Source organism: Dendrobates tinctorius, unplaced genomic scaffold (genome assembly GCF_039654945.1).
Source record: "Dendrobates tinctorius isolate UK_male_01 unplaced genomic scaffold, ASM3965494v1 ptg000107l, whole genome shotgun sequence".
Lineage (NCBI taxonomy): Eukaryota > Metazoa > Chordata > Amphibia > Anura > Dendrobatidae > Dendrobates > Dendrobates tinctorius.
The window spans coordinates 7722440-7744000 of NW_027361775.1; the positions used below are offsets into that span (position 1 = coordinate 7722440).

The window sequence follows — 21561 nt, forward strand, 5'->3', positions numbered from 1 at the left end:
TTTACAGAAGTTTATAACGTACAGCGGTACAATTAAAAAATCATATTTTTTCCACAAAAATGATCTTTTCACCCCAATTTTTATTTTCCCAAGGGTAACAGGACCCTAAAAGTTATTGTGCAATTTGTCCTGAGTACGCTGATACCCCACATGTGGGGGTAAACTACTATTTGGGCGCATGGCAGAGCTCGGAAGGGAAGCAGCGCCATTTGACGTTTTGGGCTGGAATTGAGATCGGACACCATGTCGCGTTTGGAAAACTCCTGATGTACCAAAACAGTGGAACCCCCCCACAAATGACACCATTTTGGAAACTAGACCCCCTAAGGAACTTATCTAGATGTGTGGTGAGCACTTTGACCCCCCCAGTGCTTCACAGAAGTTTATAACACCCGGGCGTGAAAATAAAAAATTCGTATTTTTTCCACAAACATGATCTTTTAATCACAATTTTTTTATTTTCCCAAGGGTACCAGGAGAAATTGGACCCCAAAAGTTGTTGTCCAATTTGTCCTGAGTATGCTGATACCCCATATGTGGGAGAAAACTACTGTATGGGCACACGTCGGGGCTCGGAAGGGAAGTAGTGACGTTTTGGAATGCAGACTTTGATGGAATGGTCTGCGGGTGTCATGTTGCCTTTGGAGAGCCCCTAATGTACCTAAACAGTGGAAACCCCCCACAAATGACACCATTTTGTATACTAGACCCCCCAAGGAACTTATCTAGATGTGTGGTAAGCACTTTGAACCCCCCAGTGCTTCACAGAAGTTTTCCAACGCCCGGGCGTGAAAATAAAAAAATCGTATTTTTTCCACAAACATGATCAATTAGTCCCCAATTTTTTCATTTTCCCAAGGGTAACAGGAGAAATTGGACCCCAAAAGTTGTTGTCCAATTTGTCCTGAGTACGCTGACACCCCATATGTGGGAGAAAACTACTGTATGGACACACGTCGGGGCTCGGAAGGGAAGCAGTGACTTTTTGGAATGCAGACTTTGATGGAATGGTCTGTGGGTGTCATGTGCGTTTGGAGAGCCCCTGATGTACCTAAACTATTGAAACTCCCCACAAGTGACCACATTTTGGACACTAGACCCCCCCACGGAACTTATCTAGATGTGTGGTGAGCACTTTGAACCCCCAAGTGCTTCACAGAAGTTTATAACACTCGGACGTGAAAATAAAAAAATCATTTTTTTCCACAAAAATGATATTTTTGCCCCCAATTTTTTATTTTCCTAAGGGTAACAGGAGAAATTGGACCCCAAAAATTGTTTTGCAATTTGTCCTGAGTAGGCTGATACCCTACATGTGGGGGTAAAACACTGTTTGGGCGCATAGCAGAGCTTGGAAGGGAAGGAGCACCATTTGACTTTTTCAACTCAGAATTGGCTGGAATTGAGATCAGACGCCATGTTGCATTTGGAGAGCCCCTGATGTGCCCAAACAGTGGAAACCCCCAATTCTAACTCCAACCCGAACCCCAACACGCCCCTAACCCTAGCCCTAACCCTACCCCAACACACCCCTAGCCCTAACCCTAATGGAAAAATGGAAATAAATACATTTTTTTTAATTTTATTATTTTTCCCTAACTAAGGGGGTGATAACGGGGGGTTTGATTTACTATTTATGGCGGTTTTTATGTTTGGCGGCTGTCGCACGCTAAAAGACTCTTTTTATTGTAAAAATATTTTTTGCATCACCACATATTGAGAGCTATAATTTTTCCGTATTTTGACCCACCGGGTCATGTGAGGTCTTATTTTTTGCGGGACAAGTTGACGTTTTTATTGGTACCATTTTCGGGCACGTGAAATTTTTTGATCGCTTTTTATTCCGATTTTTGGGACGCAGAATGAACAAAAACCAGCGTTTCATGAATTTCTTTTGGGGTGGGTGCGTTTACACCGTTCCGCGTGCGGTAAAATTGATAAAGCGGTTTTATTCTTCGGGTCAGTACGGTTACAGCGATACCTCATTTAGGTCGTTTTTTATGTTTTTGTCGGTTTTATGCAATGAAAACTATTTTATATAAAATTTTGCATCGCTTTATTCAGCGAGCTATAACTTTTTTATTTTTTCGCTGATGATGCTGTGTGGCGGCTCGTTTTTTGCGGGACAAGATGACGTTTTCAGCGGTACCATGGCTATTTATATGCGTCTTTTTGATCGCGCGTTATTACACTTTTTGTTTGGCGGTATGATAATAAATCATTATTTTTTGCTTCGTTTTTTATTTTTATTTTTTAAGGGGTTCGCTAAAGGGGTTAACTAATGGGACAGTTTTATAGGGCGGGTCGTTACGGACGCGGCGATACCTAATATGTGTACTTTTATTGTTTTTTTTTTTATTATTATTTCCAAAAAATGGATTTATTGGGGGAATATTTTTTTTTTTTTTCTAATTTATTTGGCGATTTTTTTTTTTTTTTTTTTTTTTTTTTTTTAATTATTTTTACACTTTTTTTATTTTTTTTTTTACTTTATTAAATAGTCCCAGGTGGGACATCACTGTCCTGTGACAGATCGCTGATCTGTCACATCACAGATCACTGTGACAGATCAGCGATCTGACACAGGCACTGCAGAAGGCTTCCTCATGCCTGCGCTTTGCAGGCACTGAGGAAGCCAGCTTCCGCAGGCCCCCGTCGCCATCTTGGATTCGGGGGCCTGGAGGAAGGGAGTCCCCCCCGCAGCAGCGCTGCACATTGCGCTGCCGTGGGGGGCTCAGGGAAGCACGGAGGGAGCCCCCTCCCTGCCGATGCTTCCCTTTAACCCCCGGTACACCGCGATCGTGTTTGATCGCGGTGTGCAAGGGGTTAACGTGTCGGGGGCGGTCCGTGACCGCCCCTGACACATTGTGCCGGGTGTCAGCTGTGATAATCAGCTGACACCCGGCCGCGATCAGCGGCGCTCACCACGTGGGCGCCGCTGATCGCGCCGACGTACTATCCCGTCCCCGGTCATACGGGCCCGGGTACCGTGGACGGGATAGTACGTCGGATGGCAGGAAGGGGTTAAAGGGACTTATCAGCACAGAATGACTGTTCAAACAAAGTCTTGCAGCTCAGTGCTTTATGGCAGAACCAATCATTTACATCACCTTCCCACTATACAATGTACACAGAAAGCAGTGGTGTGGGTGAGGCCATACAAAACTCAACAAATTAACTCTGCTAGAACTGCAGCTGAGAAAACTTAAAGGGAATCTGTCACCCCTTTTTTGAGATATCATATAATGATATCATTCAATTGTGTGTCACATAAGGATTCTCTTAGTACTTTTGCTTCCCCCTGACCCCGCACCTTTCATGCATCATTCAATTGTGTGTCACATAAGGATTCTCTCAGCACTTTTGCTTCCCCCTGACCCCGCACCTTTCATGCATCATTCAATTGTGTGTCACATAAGGATTCTCTCAGTACTTTTGCTTCCCCCTGACCCCGCACCTTTATATCGGTTCAGATGTATGTAAACTACCGCAGTCTGGTCAGATGGGCAGGGCTTCTTCAACTGCCCCCCCCCCCTGTCTCGCTCTACACAAGAAGAAATGCGTAGAGAAAGACAGGGAGGGGGAGAGCCGGTGAATAAGCCCCGCCCAGCGGACCGGACAGCGGCTGTTTACATACATCGGAACCGATATAAAAAAGGTATTTATGCATGAAAGGTGCAGGGTCAGGGGGAAGCAAAAGTACTAAGAGAATCCTTATGTGACACATAATTGAATGATATCATTATATGATATTTCAAGAAAGGGGTGACAGATTCCCTTTAAGTGGTTTTCCCACAAATATAAGTTCATTTTAATCAATAGATCTTGGAATAATAATAATTTCCATAATTGGATGTGTTTACAGCGAACCTGTCAGAAGGATTTTGCGAAGTAAACTAGAGGCATTGTTATGTTGACGTTGTTACACTGATTAAAATGATACCTGGGGTGATGAAATTCGTCTTGTATAACTAGTGTGAGAAGTTTGCAGCTAATGAGATGCCCATACTTTGGGGCGAGAATGTAGGCAGAGTCTTATCTTGGTGCTCTAGGCTAGAGAAACCAAGGGGAGATCTGCCCACGGACCGTCCCGAAGCACAGTCTGTCTCTATGATGAGGCACATGTTTGTACTTTGGGGCGGCCTGCTCAAAAGAGCTGATATGTCCCTGGAGAGATGAGGGGTTAAGTGACACCTCTTGCGATCAGGGGCTCTGTTCCTAGCGCATGGAGCTGTCAGATTACATAAAAGGAATCTGTCAATAGATTTTTGCTAACTAAAACTTTACATGCCGCAGTCAATAGTGACTTCGGGATTCAAAGAGTGATAAAGAAAAAAAAAAAAAAAAATGCTTTTCACATCAGCTTTCGGCAGCACAATTGCGGGAAGCTGATGGTTGCTGTAACACCCAGAGGCCTAACATTGTGTGCGATAGATGGAGTCCTAAAAGAATGTGCAAGGCATAAATTGACTAGGCTGTCAGCCTTAAGGGCCTGTCACTCTAAGCTAGATCGCTAGCAATATCGCTATAACATCACTGGTTTTTGTGACGTTATAGCGATATTGCTAGCGATATCGCTATGTCTGATACATACCTCCAACTGCTCCCCCGCTGGTTATCGCTGGTCGCGCGAGAACGTCCTGGACTGTTTCTCGTCTTCAGCTTCCTGCTGGGCTTCCTGTGGAGAGACGAGTGTGGACGCGGGCGGGAGGACGTCAGGATCGCCGTGTCTGACAGGTAAGTAGCGACCCCCTACCGCTGCGATGTCGCTGGTGAGATCTGCCTGTGTGGCAGCTCACTAGCGACCACTTAGCGATGTCATATTGCTGGTCGGGATCGCTGGTACATCGCTAAAGGTACTGTCACACTAAGCGATATCGCTAGCAATATCGCTGTGTGTGATACTTACCTCCGACCGCTCCCCCGCTGGTTATCGCTGATCGCGCGAGAACGTCCTGGACCGTTTCTCGTCGTCAGCTTCCTGCTGCGCTTCCTGTGGAGAGACGAGCGTGGAGTCGGGCGGGAGGTCGTCAGGATCGCCTAGTGTGGCAGGTAAGTAGCAACCCCCGTCCTCTGCGATGTCGCTGGTGAGATCTGCCTGTGTGGCAGCTCACTAGCGACCACTTAGCGATGCACCAGCGATCCTGACCGCGTCATATCGCTGGTACATCGCTAAGTGTGACAGTACCCTAAGTGTGACAGTACCCTAAGTGTGACAGTACCCTTACACAGTACCCTAAGTGTGACAGTACCCTTACACAGTACCCCAAGTGTGACAGTACCTTTTCACAGTACCCCAAGTGTGACAGTACCTTTACACAAAAAAAAAAATGTGCTGTTCTACATAAGCATTGCAGGGTGTCCTCTATTCAAAGGCTCATGTTCCAATTTCGATAACCATCTGATATTATCATGTCCATAATGACAGTAGCCTAAAATATCCGTATTTATTCAGCACTGAACATCACAAAAAAAACCTCTATGCCAGAATTGCCAACTCATTCATTCATTTCCCTTCACAAGCCTTTCTCAAAACAAGTGGTGTCTCTGAAAATAATTAAAGAAGGGTTGTTTTTTTTTTTTTTTTTTTTTCTTCTTTTTTTTGTTGTGCAAACACAGCAAGATTAAAAAATTGACAAATCCATTATTACTGTAATTGCATTGACCCATGCTATGACTGCATTTATCCCAGACAAAGCTGCAAGAAATGTTGCCACAACTGCAGGGTTTTGTTCACCATGCCCACCCCTCCCTTCGTATCCCCTTTTAAAAAAAAACAAAAAAAAAACAAGTGATCAAAAGTCACATGTACCAATGAAAAACTATATCTTATCACACAAAAAATAAGCCTTCTAATGGTGGAATAAAAATGTGTTTTTTTTTTTGTTTTTTTAACTGGTTTGCTTATCCTCAATGGGTCCAGAACTGAAACCAGAAAACACATTTTAAAGGGAATCTGTCACCCCATTTTAAGCATATAAGCTGCGGCCACCTCCGTCAGGGATTTATCTACAGCATTCTGTAATGCTGTAGATAAGCCCCTGATTTAACCTGAAAGATAAGAAAAAAAAAATGTTAGGGTACCGTCACATTTAGCGATGCACCAGCGATCCCGACAACGATACTACCCGGTCAGGATCGCTGGTGCATCATTAAATGGTCGCTAGTGAGCTGCCAAACAGGCAGATCTCACCAGCGATGTAGCAGCGGTTATCTGCCCTATTGAGGGCAGAGTAAAGTACTGCAGTGCACAGGCGCCGGACCTCTCTGACTTTTCCCGGCGCCTGCGCACTGCAGTACTTTACTCTGCCCTCAATAGGGCAGATAAAGTACACCTGCGCAGGAGCCGCGGCAGAAGTAAGAAGGAGGGCGTCTTCATATGAAGATGGGAGGCGCTGGACCGGACCGCGACACCCACCGCCCCCGCCCCCGGGTGAGTATAATCTAACTTATTTTTGTTATCTTTCAGGTTACATCGGGGGCTTATCTACAGCATTACAGAATTCTGTAGATAAGCCCCTGATGGCGGTGTCCGCAGCTCATACAGCAAAAATGGGGTGACAGATTCCCTTTAAGGGGGGGTAACAGATGACATGTATTTTTCTCAATTTTAACCCCTTAGTGACAGAGCCAAATTTTTAAATTCTGACCAGTGTCCGTTTATGTGGCGATAACTCTGGAACACTTCTACAAATTCCAGTGATTTTGAGATTATTTTTTCATGACACATTATACTTTGATAATGGTAAATTTAGGTTGATATGTTTTGTGTTTATTTTATAAAAAATATCAAAAATTTGCCAAAAATGTAAAAAAAAATTAGCAATTTTCAAACTTTGAATGATTATGCCTTTAGTCATACCATACAAAAACATTAGGTTTCACACTAGTGTTTTTTTTTGCGCATACATGCGCATGCGTCCTTTTCCCCATCTTTAACATGGGTGCGCATGGTCTAGCGTTTGCATGCGTTCGTACGCGTTTTACGTGCTCATGCTTTTTTTTTTTTTTTTTTTTTTTTTTGTAGTGTGCGCCCAGGCGCGCTGGACGCTACCTGTTGCATTTTTGGTCCGTCCGACCTGTCTCAAAAAAAGCATGCGCACGGAATGCACAAAAAAACACATTAGTCTATGGGAACGCAGATGTGCGCATGGACATGTGCACGTCTGCGTTTAAAAACGCATGCGTTTTAAGAGTAAAAATGGCTAAAAAATGGTTAAAACACATGCGCAAAAAAGCAACAAACGCATATAAAACGCATGATGCGTTTTTGTATGCATTTGCACTGTGCAAAAAAAGCGCTAGTGTGAAACTAGCCTAAATAACATTTCCCACATATCTGCTTCACATCAGCACCATTTATAAAATGCTATTTTATTTTGTTAGCATTTTAGGAGGTTTAAAAATGTAGCAGCAATTTTTCATTTTTTCATGGAAATTTACAAAATTGTTTTTTTTTTTTTTTTAGGGGCCTATACAGGTTTAAAGTGACTTTAGGGGTCCTATATATTGGAAGACCCACAAAAGTGATACAATTTTAAAAACAGCACCCCTCAACATATTGAAAACTGCTGTCAGGTAGCTTATTAACCCTTCAGGTGCTGATCAGGAATTAATACAAAGTGGCATGATAGGAATGAAAAAGTTTGTGTCATGATCCAGGTTGGATATGACAGGTTTTGAATATGTAACCCTTTTTTTCCTTTGAGCTGGTTGCTTAGAGTTGGTTTTGCCCCCGGTGGCCATTAGGGTTATTACACAGTGGTGTCTTTTGTTCTAGTTTGCCCCCGGTGGTGGTGAGCGTTATTGCACGGGAATCTCTAACAGGTGATACTCTGGCTCCTAACTATAAAGGTGTGTCAGGTGTTCTCACGGTGATATTGGTGTTTTCCAACCATCCTTGGTGAAGGAAGGAAATTGAGAAGAGCCCCGGGCAGCCCAGTCAGAATCCTGGAGTGGCAGCTATGGTGTCAGCGAGGAGTTCTTGCAAAGCTTGGTGGAGTGGCAGCTATGGTGTCAGAGAGGAGTTCTTGCAAAGCTTGGTGGAGTGGCAGCTATGGTGTCAGCGAGGAGTTCTTACAAAGCTTGGAGTGGCAGCTATGGTGAAAGCTGCACTCAGATGCTGGACTCTGTTGCTGGAAGAGAGCAGCACTCAGATGCTGGACTCTTGCTGGAAGAGAGCTGCACTCAGGTGTTGGATCCGGTTAGAGGAAAAGATGCACTCAGGTGTCGGACTCTGTTGCTTGGAGCATTAGCAACAGAGCAAAGCTAAGTGGTGTTTCCGTTTGTCACTTTCCTCAATATGTGTTTTAGTGCAGTGGTGGAATTAGTTTCTGCACCGTCCACTTCAATAGTAAGGGATTGGTTCAGGTCGAGCTAGGGATTTCAGGTATCCTGATCGGCGCCCGGTGCGAAACCGGCCTAAGGATCGTTAGGAGTGTAGAGACACTGACTCGGGAGTGCAGGAGGTCTCCACGTCCCCGTTCCCTATCGCAGGGCCACCATTGTAATTGTTTTCCTGGTTTTCCCCTTTATTCTGAAATTCGCCCTGCTGGAGGCGGTGTATCCAGACATACGTGTACTACTGAAATTCGCCTGTTGGAGGCGGTGTATCCGGCTGCACGTTCTATTTAAATTCGCCCTGCTGGAGGTGGTGTATCCAGGGTCACGCGTGTCATATAAATTCGCCCTGCTGGAGGCAGTGTGTCCAATCACACATGACCATGACAGTTTGTTTATACCACCTAAATGTCGCTGACTTCTGAACAGGCCGCTAGAGCCGGCAGACTCTAAGGCCATTATTTGCTCATGAATTGCCTTGGCAAATATCAGGACCACACAATCATGATCTCGGTGTCGATGGAGGGAGAAGCCACACTCTTTTAAACATTTCTGTGATAGTCATTATTGACAGCAGCATCTAAGGGGTTAAAGATATATGGACAATGACAACACTGATCGTGGCTGATGCAGCAAGTTGTCAGCTATAGTGTACAGGCGACAGCTGCTGGATTGTTACCTCTATGGAGAGGCTATTCTCTTATATCTCAGGTCAGTTAAAAGACGTATTGGGGTTAAATTCGGTTTAGTGAATTTCTTAATAAAAGGGTGTTATTTTACTAGCCTCTTCATCTGCTACAAAACCAGCCTTAATTATCATTCATTTTAATAACTCATTTTAGTCCTGTATTACTTTATATTGTAAAACAGGAATTGATCATCTCCTGGCTCAACACATCGCACATCTCTTTATCAGAGATCCTCTGACGTTGTTTGAAGAGAAAATACACCTGGATGACGCCAATGAATCTGACCATTTTGAGGTATGTTGGTATAGCGTGGTCGAAAAGTCGGATAAAAAGAAAGATGTTGAGCAAGTCAAAAACTTAATTAAACAAATAAATTTACCGCATATACTTGAGTATAAGCCGACCCCCCCCCCTAATTTTGCCACAAAAAGCTGGGAAAACTTATTGACTCGAAGTATAAGCCTAGGGTGGAAAATGCAGCAGCTACTGGTAAATTTAAAAAATAAAAATAGATACCAATAAAAGTAAAATTAATTGAGACACCAGTAGGTTAAATGTTTTTGAATATCCATATTGAATCAGGTGCCCCATATAATGCTCCATACAGTTCATGATGGCCCCATAAGATGCTCCATACAAAATACACCCCATATAATGCTGCACAAAGGTTAATAATGGCCCCATAAGATGCTCCCTAGAATAATATGCTCCATATGCTGCTCCATAAAGGTTATGGCCCCATAAGATGCTCCATAGATTATGCCCCCATGTGCTGCCCCCATAAGATGTTCCATAGATTATGTCCCCATGTGCTGCCCCCATAAGATGTTCCATAGATTATGCCACCATGTGCTGCCCCCATAAGATACTCCATACATTATGCCCCCATGTGCTGCCGCTTCTGCATTTAAAAATATTTAAAAAAAATGACATACTCACCTCTCCGTCGCTGGGGCAGGTGCCGCCGCTTGCTGCTGTCTGGCACGTCATCTGTCAGTGACGTTCAGACTGCAGGGGGCGTGGCGCGCACTAACCACGTAACCGCGCCCTCTGCTGTCTGAACGTCACTGACAGATGACGTGCCAGACAGCAGCAATGGACCCGGACAGGTGAGTATCGCTATACTTACCGGTCCTGGCACGGTCTCTGCAGCCCACAGCTTATCCGCGATCTCCCTTCCTGCCTTCAGTGGTCACGTGGTACCGCTCATTACACCTCATGAATATGCGCATCTTCATGAGTGTAATGAGCGGTACCATGTGACCGCTGAAGGAAGGAAGGGAGATCGCGGAGAAGCTGGGAGCTGCAGAGACAGTGCCAGGACGGGTTAGTATGACCTGACTGTGACGAACGGCCCACCGCCATTCGTCCAAATACGGAGGCGACTAACGGGGGTCCCGCTGCCACCAAAACGCGACGGACAGCGGACCCTGTGTCACCACTATGTCACAGTCCCACCACTGACACGGGTGTATCAGCGGACGGAGGGACGAGACACAATGCCGGCAGACTGCTATCACAGGCACAATTGGGGCTTATCTTAGTTATCCCACCGCTGGCACCATGTGACAAAAATATCCAGCAAGCTACTCTCGCTCTACAATTTGCCGCAGGGGGAGTTTAATTTGGATGCCCCACCACTGCTATCAATCTTCCAAGTACTGCGGGGATTTATGTATATCCCACTTTCTCAGTTCCACTTTGGAACTCGCAGCTCTCCGGCGCCCCCCTTACCCTCAGGTCAGTCAGGGAACTGCACCTAGGATAATTAGTCGCCGGACGGGCTGCCTGTTGTGAACCGGCAATTAGGCTTCTGCAGTAAGGGAATTATCAATGCTGTGGCCGCAGCCCCTTATTCAGCAATATGAGACCCTTCTGTACTGCCAGCAAGCCGCAATAGCCGTACACAACGCGCTGCCACCAGTCACGGTTACTTAATTCACAGTGTTAAATTAAGAGGGTCCGTGGCAAACCCCTTGAATTAGTAGCGATTATCTAACAAAGGCGTATAGTTCGAGTCTTAGAGCATGGAGACAGATATAAATAATTATATCATTTATTCCCCGAAAAAGTAGGGCAGTGATTACAGATAAAAGTTGCTTTAAAATTGAGACATAAAATATGTACATTAGACAAGTATAAAGCAAAGTGGATGAAAGAAGAAGGTACACTCACATTTAGTCAATTGTTGTTAGGCATCCCATGTGGCTTTAAGGGGGGTGGAGGCGGAGCTGCACGTCTCCACTCATCTGGGTTCTGCTCAGCACAAGGATTGGAGCTCTTCTCAGCTGGTTTTGCCAGGGAATGCCTTATAGACTTTCCTATGTGACATCACGGAAAGGTGCATTCTGGGTTGATCCCACCTCTCTCATCCAAGTTATGTTTTGGCTACAAAATTAGATTAGCTATAACTTTATGGGAGAAGCTGGTATGGACTCATCAGTGGTATCATGTTTCCCAGCGTAATGAGCCCATCAAGAAAACATCAAACATATATGCGATATGACCGTCCATTTGGGAACAAATCATATCTCATGTTCTGGACAGGGTAGAACTTCGAAAGATACGCGGTATCAAAGCTGGGACCGCTCAGGTTACAAAAATATGATTTTCATATCTCTACTTGGTACGGTTTTCGCAGGGCAGGCTCTTAAAGGTTTACTTCTAACTCCTGCTTTCAAACAGAGTTTTCCTTTCCCGCACTTTTTTTCCCTCTTTCAGCTGAGGCTGAGAGAAGCCAAATGGGGTGGCAGGAAGTTGATTTATAACACCTGGGGGGGAAGGGAAGCTGCTGCAGTGTGCAATGTAACTGAGACACTGGCAGGCAGCCTCTTACAAAATGGAGGATTTTTAGCACATTGCAACAGAAAACATATCTTGCAGACCAGGGCTGTGGAGTCGGAGTCGTGGAGTCGGTGCTCATTTTGGTGGAGTCGGAGTTGGAGTCGGTATAAAATGGACCGACTCAGACTCCTAAAATATATAATAAATTGGGTACAGTAGTTCAATGCAGAATGTGCTGAATATTTTTTCATAGGAATTTGGGAAAGTTATGAAATGTCATATAAATGACTGTTCTATTCCTGATCTAAGGCTACATTCACACACAGCGTTTTTCCTGTGTTTTTTGAGGATACTTTTTTCAGCTGCAAAAGCAGATCATCTTTTTAAAAAACTGCATCACCTGAAAGGTTTTTGAGCTAATAGATAATGTTTTCAATAGCAAAAGCAGATTAGAAATCTGCTCTATCTATCCATATCTGTCTATCCATATCGTATCTGTACCAAAAAGAATGAAAACCGGGTAGTACACCAATATATATTCTGTTCTATCTAAATATCTTGATTATTGGATCATAAAAATGATTAAATGTCTGAGGTTCACATTGTACTACAATAAATTTTTCACTTAAATATAAGCAATATGTGTGGGAGTCGGAGTCGTGGAGTCGGAGTCGGAGTTGGAGTCGGTGTAAGGGAAATTGAGGAGTCGGAGTCGCAGGTTTGGCTTACCGACTCCATAGCCCTGTTGCAGACATTGTACATCACACTGACACCCCTGCCCCCCGACCCCCTGGTGTATATGACTCAAATATAAGCCGAGAGGGGGACTTTCAGCCCAAAAAAATGGGCTGAAAATCTCGGCTTATATTCGAGTATATACGGTACCTGTAGTCACAGATAGCACACCATGAAGATAAGGTAAGACTTAATAGGCTGTTTCTAGTTATGTATTTTTAAATTTTCTTTTTTGTTTCCCAGAATATTCAGTCGACAAATTGGCAGACGATGAGGTTTAAACCCCCTCCACCCAACTCTGATATAGGTTGGAGAGTAGAGTTTCGTCCTATGGAGGTTAGTTTGTGATTTCTGTCTTTTTAAAACCTTTATTCGGACAATTGTTGGTTAATGGATTACCTCCATCATTGGGGTTTTTATTCTTCACCCATCCCCACATTTAAGATTTTGGACCTTTTGACGCGATATGACAGTAGCAGTTGTCATCACAGTAACTGCAGCAATAATTTAACGTGTCTACTGTTTGCATGTAGTGCAGTCCGTTAAAATTTAATGGGGTTGCCCGTTCTACTTAATTATGTAAATGGCATAGCACGCTACACTATTAATGGCTCTGGACTCCTCAAGCTAACAAATGCTACTTTTGTACATCAGAAGTAAAGACGCATCTCTACGTACAGCTGTCAGATTTAAGGGGGTTTTAAACATAGCGATATCGCTATAACGTCACCGATTTTGTGACGTTATAGCGATATCGCTATGTGTGATACTTACCTCCGACCGGCTCCCCCGCTGGTTATCGCTGATCGCGCAAGAATGTCCGGCTCCATTTCTCATCGGGCGCTTCCTGCTGGGCTTCCTGCTGTGACGACGTGCGACGCGTGGAGGCGGGCAGGAGGATGTCAGGATCGCTGTGTGTGAAAGGTGAGTATCGTGCGCTGCGTCGCTGCTGCATCGCTGTGAGATCTGCCTGTGTGACAGCTCACTAGCGATCATTTAGCGATGCACCAGCGATCCTGACCGGGTCGGATCGCTGGTGCATCGCTGAATGTAAAGGGGCCTTTACTGTCTCTACCATAACTACCTAACTGTCCACATAGACAATTCTTGTTGTAAATTTTCTTTGTGACTTAAGCCTCTCCCGACCTTGGACATACTCAGTTCTTCATGGTCGGCTGGCACTCGCCAACCTTGGACATACGGAGTATGTCCAGGCGATTTTGCACACACATGAGCTGTGTGTTTGCAATCGCTGCCTGTTAATCAGGCTTCAACAAGCCCCTCAAACCATGCTCAGAGCACAATCTCAGTGGCTTGTGATCAAGTAGTTGAAAGTGAATGTCCTATGGTCCATTTTCTCTTGCAATCCTTGTGAAATTGAAAACATTGAGGGCCAAAACTAGCTTTGTGGGGAATTTTTTTTTTTTTTTTTTTTTTTTTTTTCCTTCCCCACAGATCAACATTGTTAAATTCTGTGAAGCATCTGTGGGTTCAAGGTGCTCACCACATATCTAGATAAATTCCTTGATGGTCTAGTTTCCAAAATGGAGTCACGTGTGAGAGTTTTCCACTGTTCAGGCAAATCGGGCTCATGACACTGCACACAATTCAATCATTTGTATGGTGCAATTTTTCCTGTTACCTGAAAATAGAAAATTGGGGCTGAAATAACTTTTTTGTGGAGAGAAAAATGTAATTTTATTTTCACAGGTTAACTGTACAAACTTTTATGTGAAGCACATGGGGGGGATGTTCAAGATGCTCACCACACATCTAGATACATTCCTTGAGCGGTCTAGTTTCCAAAATGGTGCAAATTGTGGGGGGTTTCCACTCTTTAAGCACATAAAAGGCTTTCCAAATGGGACATGGAGTCCACTAATGATTCTGCCAATTTTGCGTTTCAAAAAGTCAAATGCTGCGCCTTCCCTTCTGAGCCCTGCCATGCGCCCAAACCGCACTTTTCCCCCACAAATGGGGTATCGGCATGCTCAGGAGCAATTGCACAACATATTTGGGGGTTCATTCTCCGGTTTCCATTGTGAAAATTAAGAAATTTAGGTCTAAAGTTAAATTTTTGTGACAAAAAGTTGAATGTTAATTTTTTTTTCTTTCCACTTTTGCAATAATTCCTAGTGAAGCACCTGAAGAGTTAAACTTCTTGAATCTGGTCTTCAACACCTTGAGGAGTGCAGTTTTAAATTTTTAGGATGTCGTCACTCTTTGGGTATTTTCTGTCATGTAGGCCCCTCAGTCATTTCAAATGTGATGTGCTTCCTAGTAATAAAATGTTTTTTTTTTTGTTTTTTTTATTATTATTTTATTTTTAAATTGTGCTGATGTCAAGTGGACATAAGGGAAATTATATTCACTATTTTGTGTGGCATATTGCTATGATTTGATTTTAAGGGCATAAAAATTAAGTTTGAAAATTGCAAAATTTTCTCCCAAATTTCTGATTTTTTTTTTTTTTTCCCACAAATAAACATATGTCCTTTCGAAGAACTTTTACCCCTATAATGAAGTACAACATGTCATGAAAAAACAGTCTCCGAATCAGTGGGATCCATTAAAGCGTTCCAGAATTACTACAGTATAAAGTGACAGTGGTCAGAATTGTACAATTGGACCTGGTCATTAACATGCAAACAGCCTTGAAGACTAAAGGGGTTAAACTTTTACTGGGAAAGTAAGACAAGGTTGTCTATTCTAGGTCTAACATTACCAGATATATGTCTATTTTTTTTTTTTTTTAGGTCCAATTAACAGATTTTGAGAACTCTGCATATGTGGTGTTTGTCGTTTTACTCACTAGAGTAATTCTTTCATACAAGCTGGATTTTCTCATTCCTTTGTCAAAGGTAAGATTATTGCATTCTTGTTGGAAAACCCCCTTTTGTACAGCTTTTTCGGTGACTAGGCATTATAAGGTGAATTGGCTGTTCAGAGGGAATAGTCTTTAAAGAAGCCCTCCAGCTAATACAGGTATATACAAAAACCTTTACATTACTATTTATATTAGCAGAGGGGAAAAAAATGGCTGCTCTGCTGGTTGACTCCTTCACGCTGATTATAGATCCATTAATCCAAACTACATTTTCCATGATGAGTCTCATTATATTGCTCTTGCTCCTATCTAATGGTGCCAGTGATACTAAGTTACTGTCTCCTATAGATGAGGTTTATGAAACTGTATAAAGGAAAACGCAATCGGAGTTAATTGTTCAAGGGCAAATGTAAACTGAAACCTGCTATGGGCGGTATAGACAGGTGGTGTACGTGTGTGTTTGAGTCTGAGGGCTGTAGTTTACAGGAAGTCCAAAAGCGGACTTCCTGTCTATACGCTAGCACATGTACTATAGACTGGTTGTCAGACTACGTGACCCAAAATTTTATAACTGTGTGTGTCCGGGGAGGGGGGAGGGATTGGGTTCAAGATGTATAAATGAGGTGGGTTAACTTAAATTAAACAGAGAATGTGGATGGTGAGCAAGCAAAAAAAAAAAGCTTTATTCCTTTGTGCATACATTTCTTACTCTGTCAAACTTCATAAAAGGTATATTGCTGCTCAATAAGTAGAAATATTTTTTTTTCCCCTTAGGTTGATGAAAATATGAAAGTGGCCCAGAAAAGAGATGCTGTGCGAGAAGGAATGTTTTATTTCAAGAAGGATATTTGTAAAGGTACGGTAAATCCTCCTATTTGCACTTCTGACAAGACAGATTGGATTGTTGAGGTGCTGAGTGCAGAGGATCTGCTGATGGGCCTCTCTTCAGGAACTGTGGAGGCAAATGACTTCACTACTTATGTCTTTGTGCCGTGGAGGGAGTACCCTTCACTGTATCCTTCATGACCGCTATTACAGAGCTACTTTTAAAGGGTTATTCCCAAAATCACCAATGTAGTTTTAAGTAATGTACACACATATTGGCTCAAAAAAAATCAGTATGACTAAATTTTGAGCCTGCCCCATTTTGCATATATCACACCTCCTAAAGATGCCCCTCCTAGGCTTTTTACCCTCCCGCTCCGTAGTTCCAGTGCTCCTGGTCAGTCTTGTGCAGTTCAGTCTCTCAGCTGGCCTCCATCGGTCAGTGTATTGGACATTAAGGCTGTGTGCACTCGCTGCGGATCCGCAGAGGATTTGGCCCTGCGGATCCGCAGCAGTTTCTGCTGTGGTGTACAGTACCATTATTCCCTATGGGAATTAAAAACCGCTGTGCAGACGCTGCGGATTTTGCTGCGGTTTCAAATCCACAGAAAGAATTGACATGCAATTCTTTCTGCGGATTCCGCAGCGGGTTACCCTCTCCTCCATTGTGGAGATGATAAACCGCAGGCCAATCCGCAGATAAGCCGCAGGTCTTTTGACCTGCAGATTTATCTGCGGATTTTGTAAAATCCGCAGCAGATTCCGCAGCGTATGCACACAGCCTTAGTATACATTTTGTGCTTCTGTACAGTACCATGGCCAATTTTTATCTTCTGCCATCTACATCAGGATAGCTGTCTGAGTGGGTTTTTTAATTTTATGTATATAGCAGCGAGTATCGTTTGAGCTTTCACATCACTGATCTGTACTGCCCAGTTATTACAAGCTGTGATGTGGAGAAGAGTTGAACTCTTGAGTGAAACCCGCTAACAATTATGTAAAACCACGCTGCAGGTATATTGTAAATGGCAAAAAATTAAATCTGCTACGCAGTGCACTATACAGAATCTGAGTGCACAGAAATAGAAGGTAAGCTTTACATTCCATTTTAGCTTTATGATGACCCGGGACTACTCTGAGCATACCGGAGAGGGGGAAAGCTCTGTAATGTAGTTCTGTAAGCGCAATGGGCGATCATATTATCTATGTGATGCTGATGCGCAGAGAGGAGATTAAGCCAAGGAACAAGAAACCTTCTGTTGGGCTTAGTCTGTATATTAGCAATTCCTCTTACTGTGTATTGTGTGAATAACTTTATTTCATTATGTAGAATTGGTTCAATGTCTGCTTTATCTTTTTGAAAATAGCCGGTATTGCTGCTGTTGATGGCTGTTATACTGCAGTTAATGGTACAGATGCGGAAACTGAAGAGTACACTCTGATGAACATTGACACAATCATCAATGGAAAGGTAATGTGTTTTATAAGTTATGCAAATATATTTTTTTCACCTAAATGACTCTGAAATTGAATGCCTCTTTGCTTGGTATAATAAGTTTCTCCGTTGTCCCTCACAGGAAGGTGTGTTTCCAGGTTTACTTCCAATTCTCAATTCCTACCTTGAAAATATGGAGGTTGATGTAGACACTCGCTGCACAATTTTAAACTACCTTAAACTTATCAAGAAAAGAGCATCTGGTGAGACTTGATATTCTTTATCCTACTTGTTAGTGGTCTTGTCCTATATTGGTGTTGCTACTTTATCGGTCAGCTCATGGACACAGTAATGTAACAATGGAAGCCCAACATTTAAGCTGCTGCTTATTGGATGCCAAGTACAGAATTTGATTCCCATCACTTTAAAATAACAAAACCTTTTCCCAAAAGCATTGAGAAAGCTTTCCTAGTTCCATATTACTGGATCTTAGGGTGTTTTCACATTAGCGTTTCAGGGCGCAGTGACGGCCTGCCGACGCTAAGCCGCGCCTCCTCCAGTAGCTCCGCCTACGGGCGCATGACGCTGCATGCATCCTGCGTCCCCTATCTTTATCACTGGGGACGCAGGCCGTGCGCAGTATGCGTTTGGCGCATGCGTCCTTTTGACGGTGCGCCGAGCGCAACCAAATTGCAACAGGTTGCGTTTGGCGCTGGTCGGCGCACCGTCAAAAGGACGCATGCACCGCCAAGCGCATGCTGCGCACGGCCTGCATCCCCAGTGATAAAGATAGGGGACGCACGCAGCGTCATGCGCCCGTAGGCGGAGCTACCGGAGGAGGCGGGGCTTAGCGGCGGCCGTGCGCAGGCCGTCGCTTTGCCCTGAAACACTAATGTGAAACCACCCTTATTTTGTTGTTGACACTAAATCCTGCAATGTGCACATGCTTTAAAGTTTTTAGATCTGCCTTGTTAATGTAAATTGCATCGGGCAATCGTTGGATTTTAGATTATTAAGACATGTAGTCAATATGGTGTTAACACAAACAATATATTCTGCTTCCACCTATATTGTCGCCATTAAAGGGGATCGCCGTATAAACTTTAAACATGCCAGTGTTTTACCCCCATGGCTCCACAATCTAAGAAGCTATTCTCATTACTGCACTCTGCTCTAGCGAATGGGCTGATCTCTAGGACTGGAAACTATGACCTCACTGACCTGACCATTTAAAACTCCTGGCCCTTCGGTGGTCAGGTCACCGGTGGTGTGTGGTCATGATTTCCTGTCTGGCAAATTGGTGCAGATGCATTTGTGACTATGGCTTCTCCAATCTGGAAGACTTTAACATTTGAGTGTCGAACCCCTTTAAATGTGGACATTTTATTAATGGAAACCTAAAAACATTAATGCAAGAAGGGTGATTGGTATAATGGGTTGGTGTAATGTCCATGTATGGGGGATGGGCAGAGCACTGAGGGGCATAAAATGCCTACAAAAGTAGGATCCACATCAGTTTTATACCAAAATCCATCTTGCTTTCTGACATATTACAAACTTAAAGACAAGTGGAACAATACTGATTTGGGTCCAATTACTCATCCCAGGGATATTATGGTGCACATCTGGCAAATGTGGGGATGATGTCCATTGTGTTCACCTGTTGTCAAAAAATCCAAATTGTATTATATATTAAATGCCATTTATATAATTGGTATTTACGCAATATTTTTTTTTTATGTAGGAGAACTGATGACCGTGGCCCGGTGGATGAGGGAATTTGTGTCAAATCATCCAGACTACAAGCAAGACAGCGCGATCAGTGACCAAATAAATTACGACCTGCTGGTGAAATGCAATCAAATTGCTAATGATCAGGCTAGCTGTCCTGAGCTGCTAGGATTCTCTACTAGGGTCAAGCAGACTGGGAACAAAAATGTGTCTCTATGATGTGACGCATCGCCCATAAAGTGTTATCTGGTTGGTGACCAAGAGACACTGCGCAAAAAAATTCATGGGCCAATCTGATTTTCTGCAGTGCTTGCTTCATAATTAAATACGATTAGACTTTTATACAGTGAACATGTAAATAGAAAAATATTTTTCTGACTAACAATGTATTTGGTTAAAGTTGTATCAAGTTACTGTGAAATCTACTCACAATTGTTATGTAAACTATGGGAATACAGTTCTCTGTTCTTAACAGTAAAGTACCAGTACGTCTCTGTAATAATTGAAGAAAGTGTAGATGATGGCATCCCTTTAGTAAGCACATGCAAGTAATAGATCTAGAAAGCTGGCACAAAAATATAATTGGTTCCCAAAATGAAGAAATAATTTAGCTGAAAAGTTTTTCTGCTAAAGCAAGCCCTCATGTTTTGCCCAGTAGAATGGCATTGCCCCGTAGAATGGCATTGCCCCTGGGGAGACCTGCATTTCTCGATTTGTTAAAGCCTTTTATTTCCGCAGTAAAGACCAGCCGCTTTCATACTTAAGCCGTGTGCGCTCAGTTACCCGCTGTTTACCTTGGATAATAGCTCCCAGCGCGAGCACGCTGGTATCCAGGGTACACAGCGGGTAACTAAGCGACGCGTGTGCTTAGTTACCCGCGTCCTCGCTGGTCCTTATCTCTGGTGAGTCTGCCTGCTTGACAGCACACCAGCGATCATGTAGCTACACACCAGCGATCGTGACCAGGTCATATCGTGGTCAGGATCGCTGGTGTGTCGCTATGTGTAACGGGACCCTTAGACTTTCCCCACCTTCTTTTAGGCCTCAAATCTGACTTTTATTTCTATTAGTGTGCTTGATCAAAAATTGATCAGCCTTTGGTCCGTGTGTTAATTTTTGCTACCACTGTTTCATTACTTTAACTGATAGCAGAAGCTTAAGAAACCTCCATCAGTCGCCTCACGGCTGCTACTAGGGTGCAGTCTATAGGTTGTCTGAATTTTTCATGGACCCATAGATTTGAACATTTTTTTTTTTTTTTTTTTAAGAGCAGCCCCATGCTCATATCCATGTTCTAACATATATGTGAAACAATGAGATCTGAATGAGGCCTTCAATTAATTTCAAGAGTCTACTTTTGCTGCATTGCTTTCTAATGTAGGATGTTCTCATAGTACTGACCAGAGCATGTCTAGGTGACAACCTCGCCAGCCTTAAATCTTGTGTGTTATGTACGAACCCAATGTCAGCCTGATGTTATGTAATATTTAACAATTGCTTGTAATGCTGCTCATCTGGTAAAGAATTATAACCAACTGTATATATGTGAACGGATTATATTTGAGTGTTATTACAAGTCTAATATGAAGTGGGTTACAGCAGTTTATAAATAAATATTGCAGTAGCTGTATCTTCTGAATATTTGACGCTTGCTTATAGGTATTCAGTGGTTAATACCTTTTTAATGAGTAACTGAAAAGATGGTAACAAATTGCGAAAATGTATCTTTCCTGTATACAGCACTATTGTGCGTGTTATTGTTCTGTCTGTCATATTTTGCAGCACTTTACAGAAATTATCATCACTGTCCCCTAAAGGGGGTTTTACACTAAGCGATATCGCTAAAACGTCACTGGTTTTGTGACGTTATAGCGATATCGCTATGTGTGATACTTACCTCCGACCGGCTCCCCCGCTGTCCATCGCTGATCGCGCAGCTCCATTTCTCGTCGTCAGCTTCCTGCTGGGCTTCCTGCTGTGACGACGAGCGACGCTGGACGCGGGTGGGAGGACGTCTGGATCGCTGAGTGTGAAAGGTGAGTATCGTGCGCTGCGTCGCTGCTGCATTGCTGTGAGGTCTTTCTGTGTGAAAGCTCACTAGTGATCATTTAGCGATGCACCAGCGATCCTGACCGGGTCGGATCGCTGGTGCATCGTTAAATGTAAAAGGGGCTCACAATCCAATCTAAATACCC

At 43.4% G+C, this 21561-nt stretch overlaps 1 protein-coding gene across 3 annotated transcripts in view; it reads left to right on the forward strand.

The window, feature by feature from the left end:
- Positions 1-20996, forward strand: part of GCLC (glutamate-cysteine ligase catalytic subunit) — a 100940-nt gene extending 79944 nt beyond the window's left edge. For all 3 annotated transcript variants that reach the window (XM_073589149.1, XM_073589150.1, XM_073589151.1), the window contains 7 exons: positions 9211-9323; positions 12792-12884; positions 15305-15409; positions 16150-16231; positions 17568-17671; positions 17778-17898; positions 19380-20996. In XM_073589149.1, the coding sequence (XP_073445250.1) occupies positions 9211-9323; positions 12792-12884; positions 15305-15409; positions 16150-16231; positions 17568-17671; positions 17778-17898; positions 19380-19585 (824 nt within the window). In that variant the 3' untranslated portion in view covers positions 19586-20996. The remainder of the gene's footprint in view (positions 1-9210; positions 9324-12791; positions 12885-15304; positions 15410-16149; positions 16232-17567; positions 17672-17777; positions 17899-19379) is intronic.
- Positions 20997-21561: the final 565 nt, after the last annotated feature.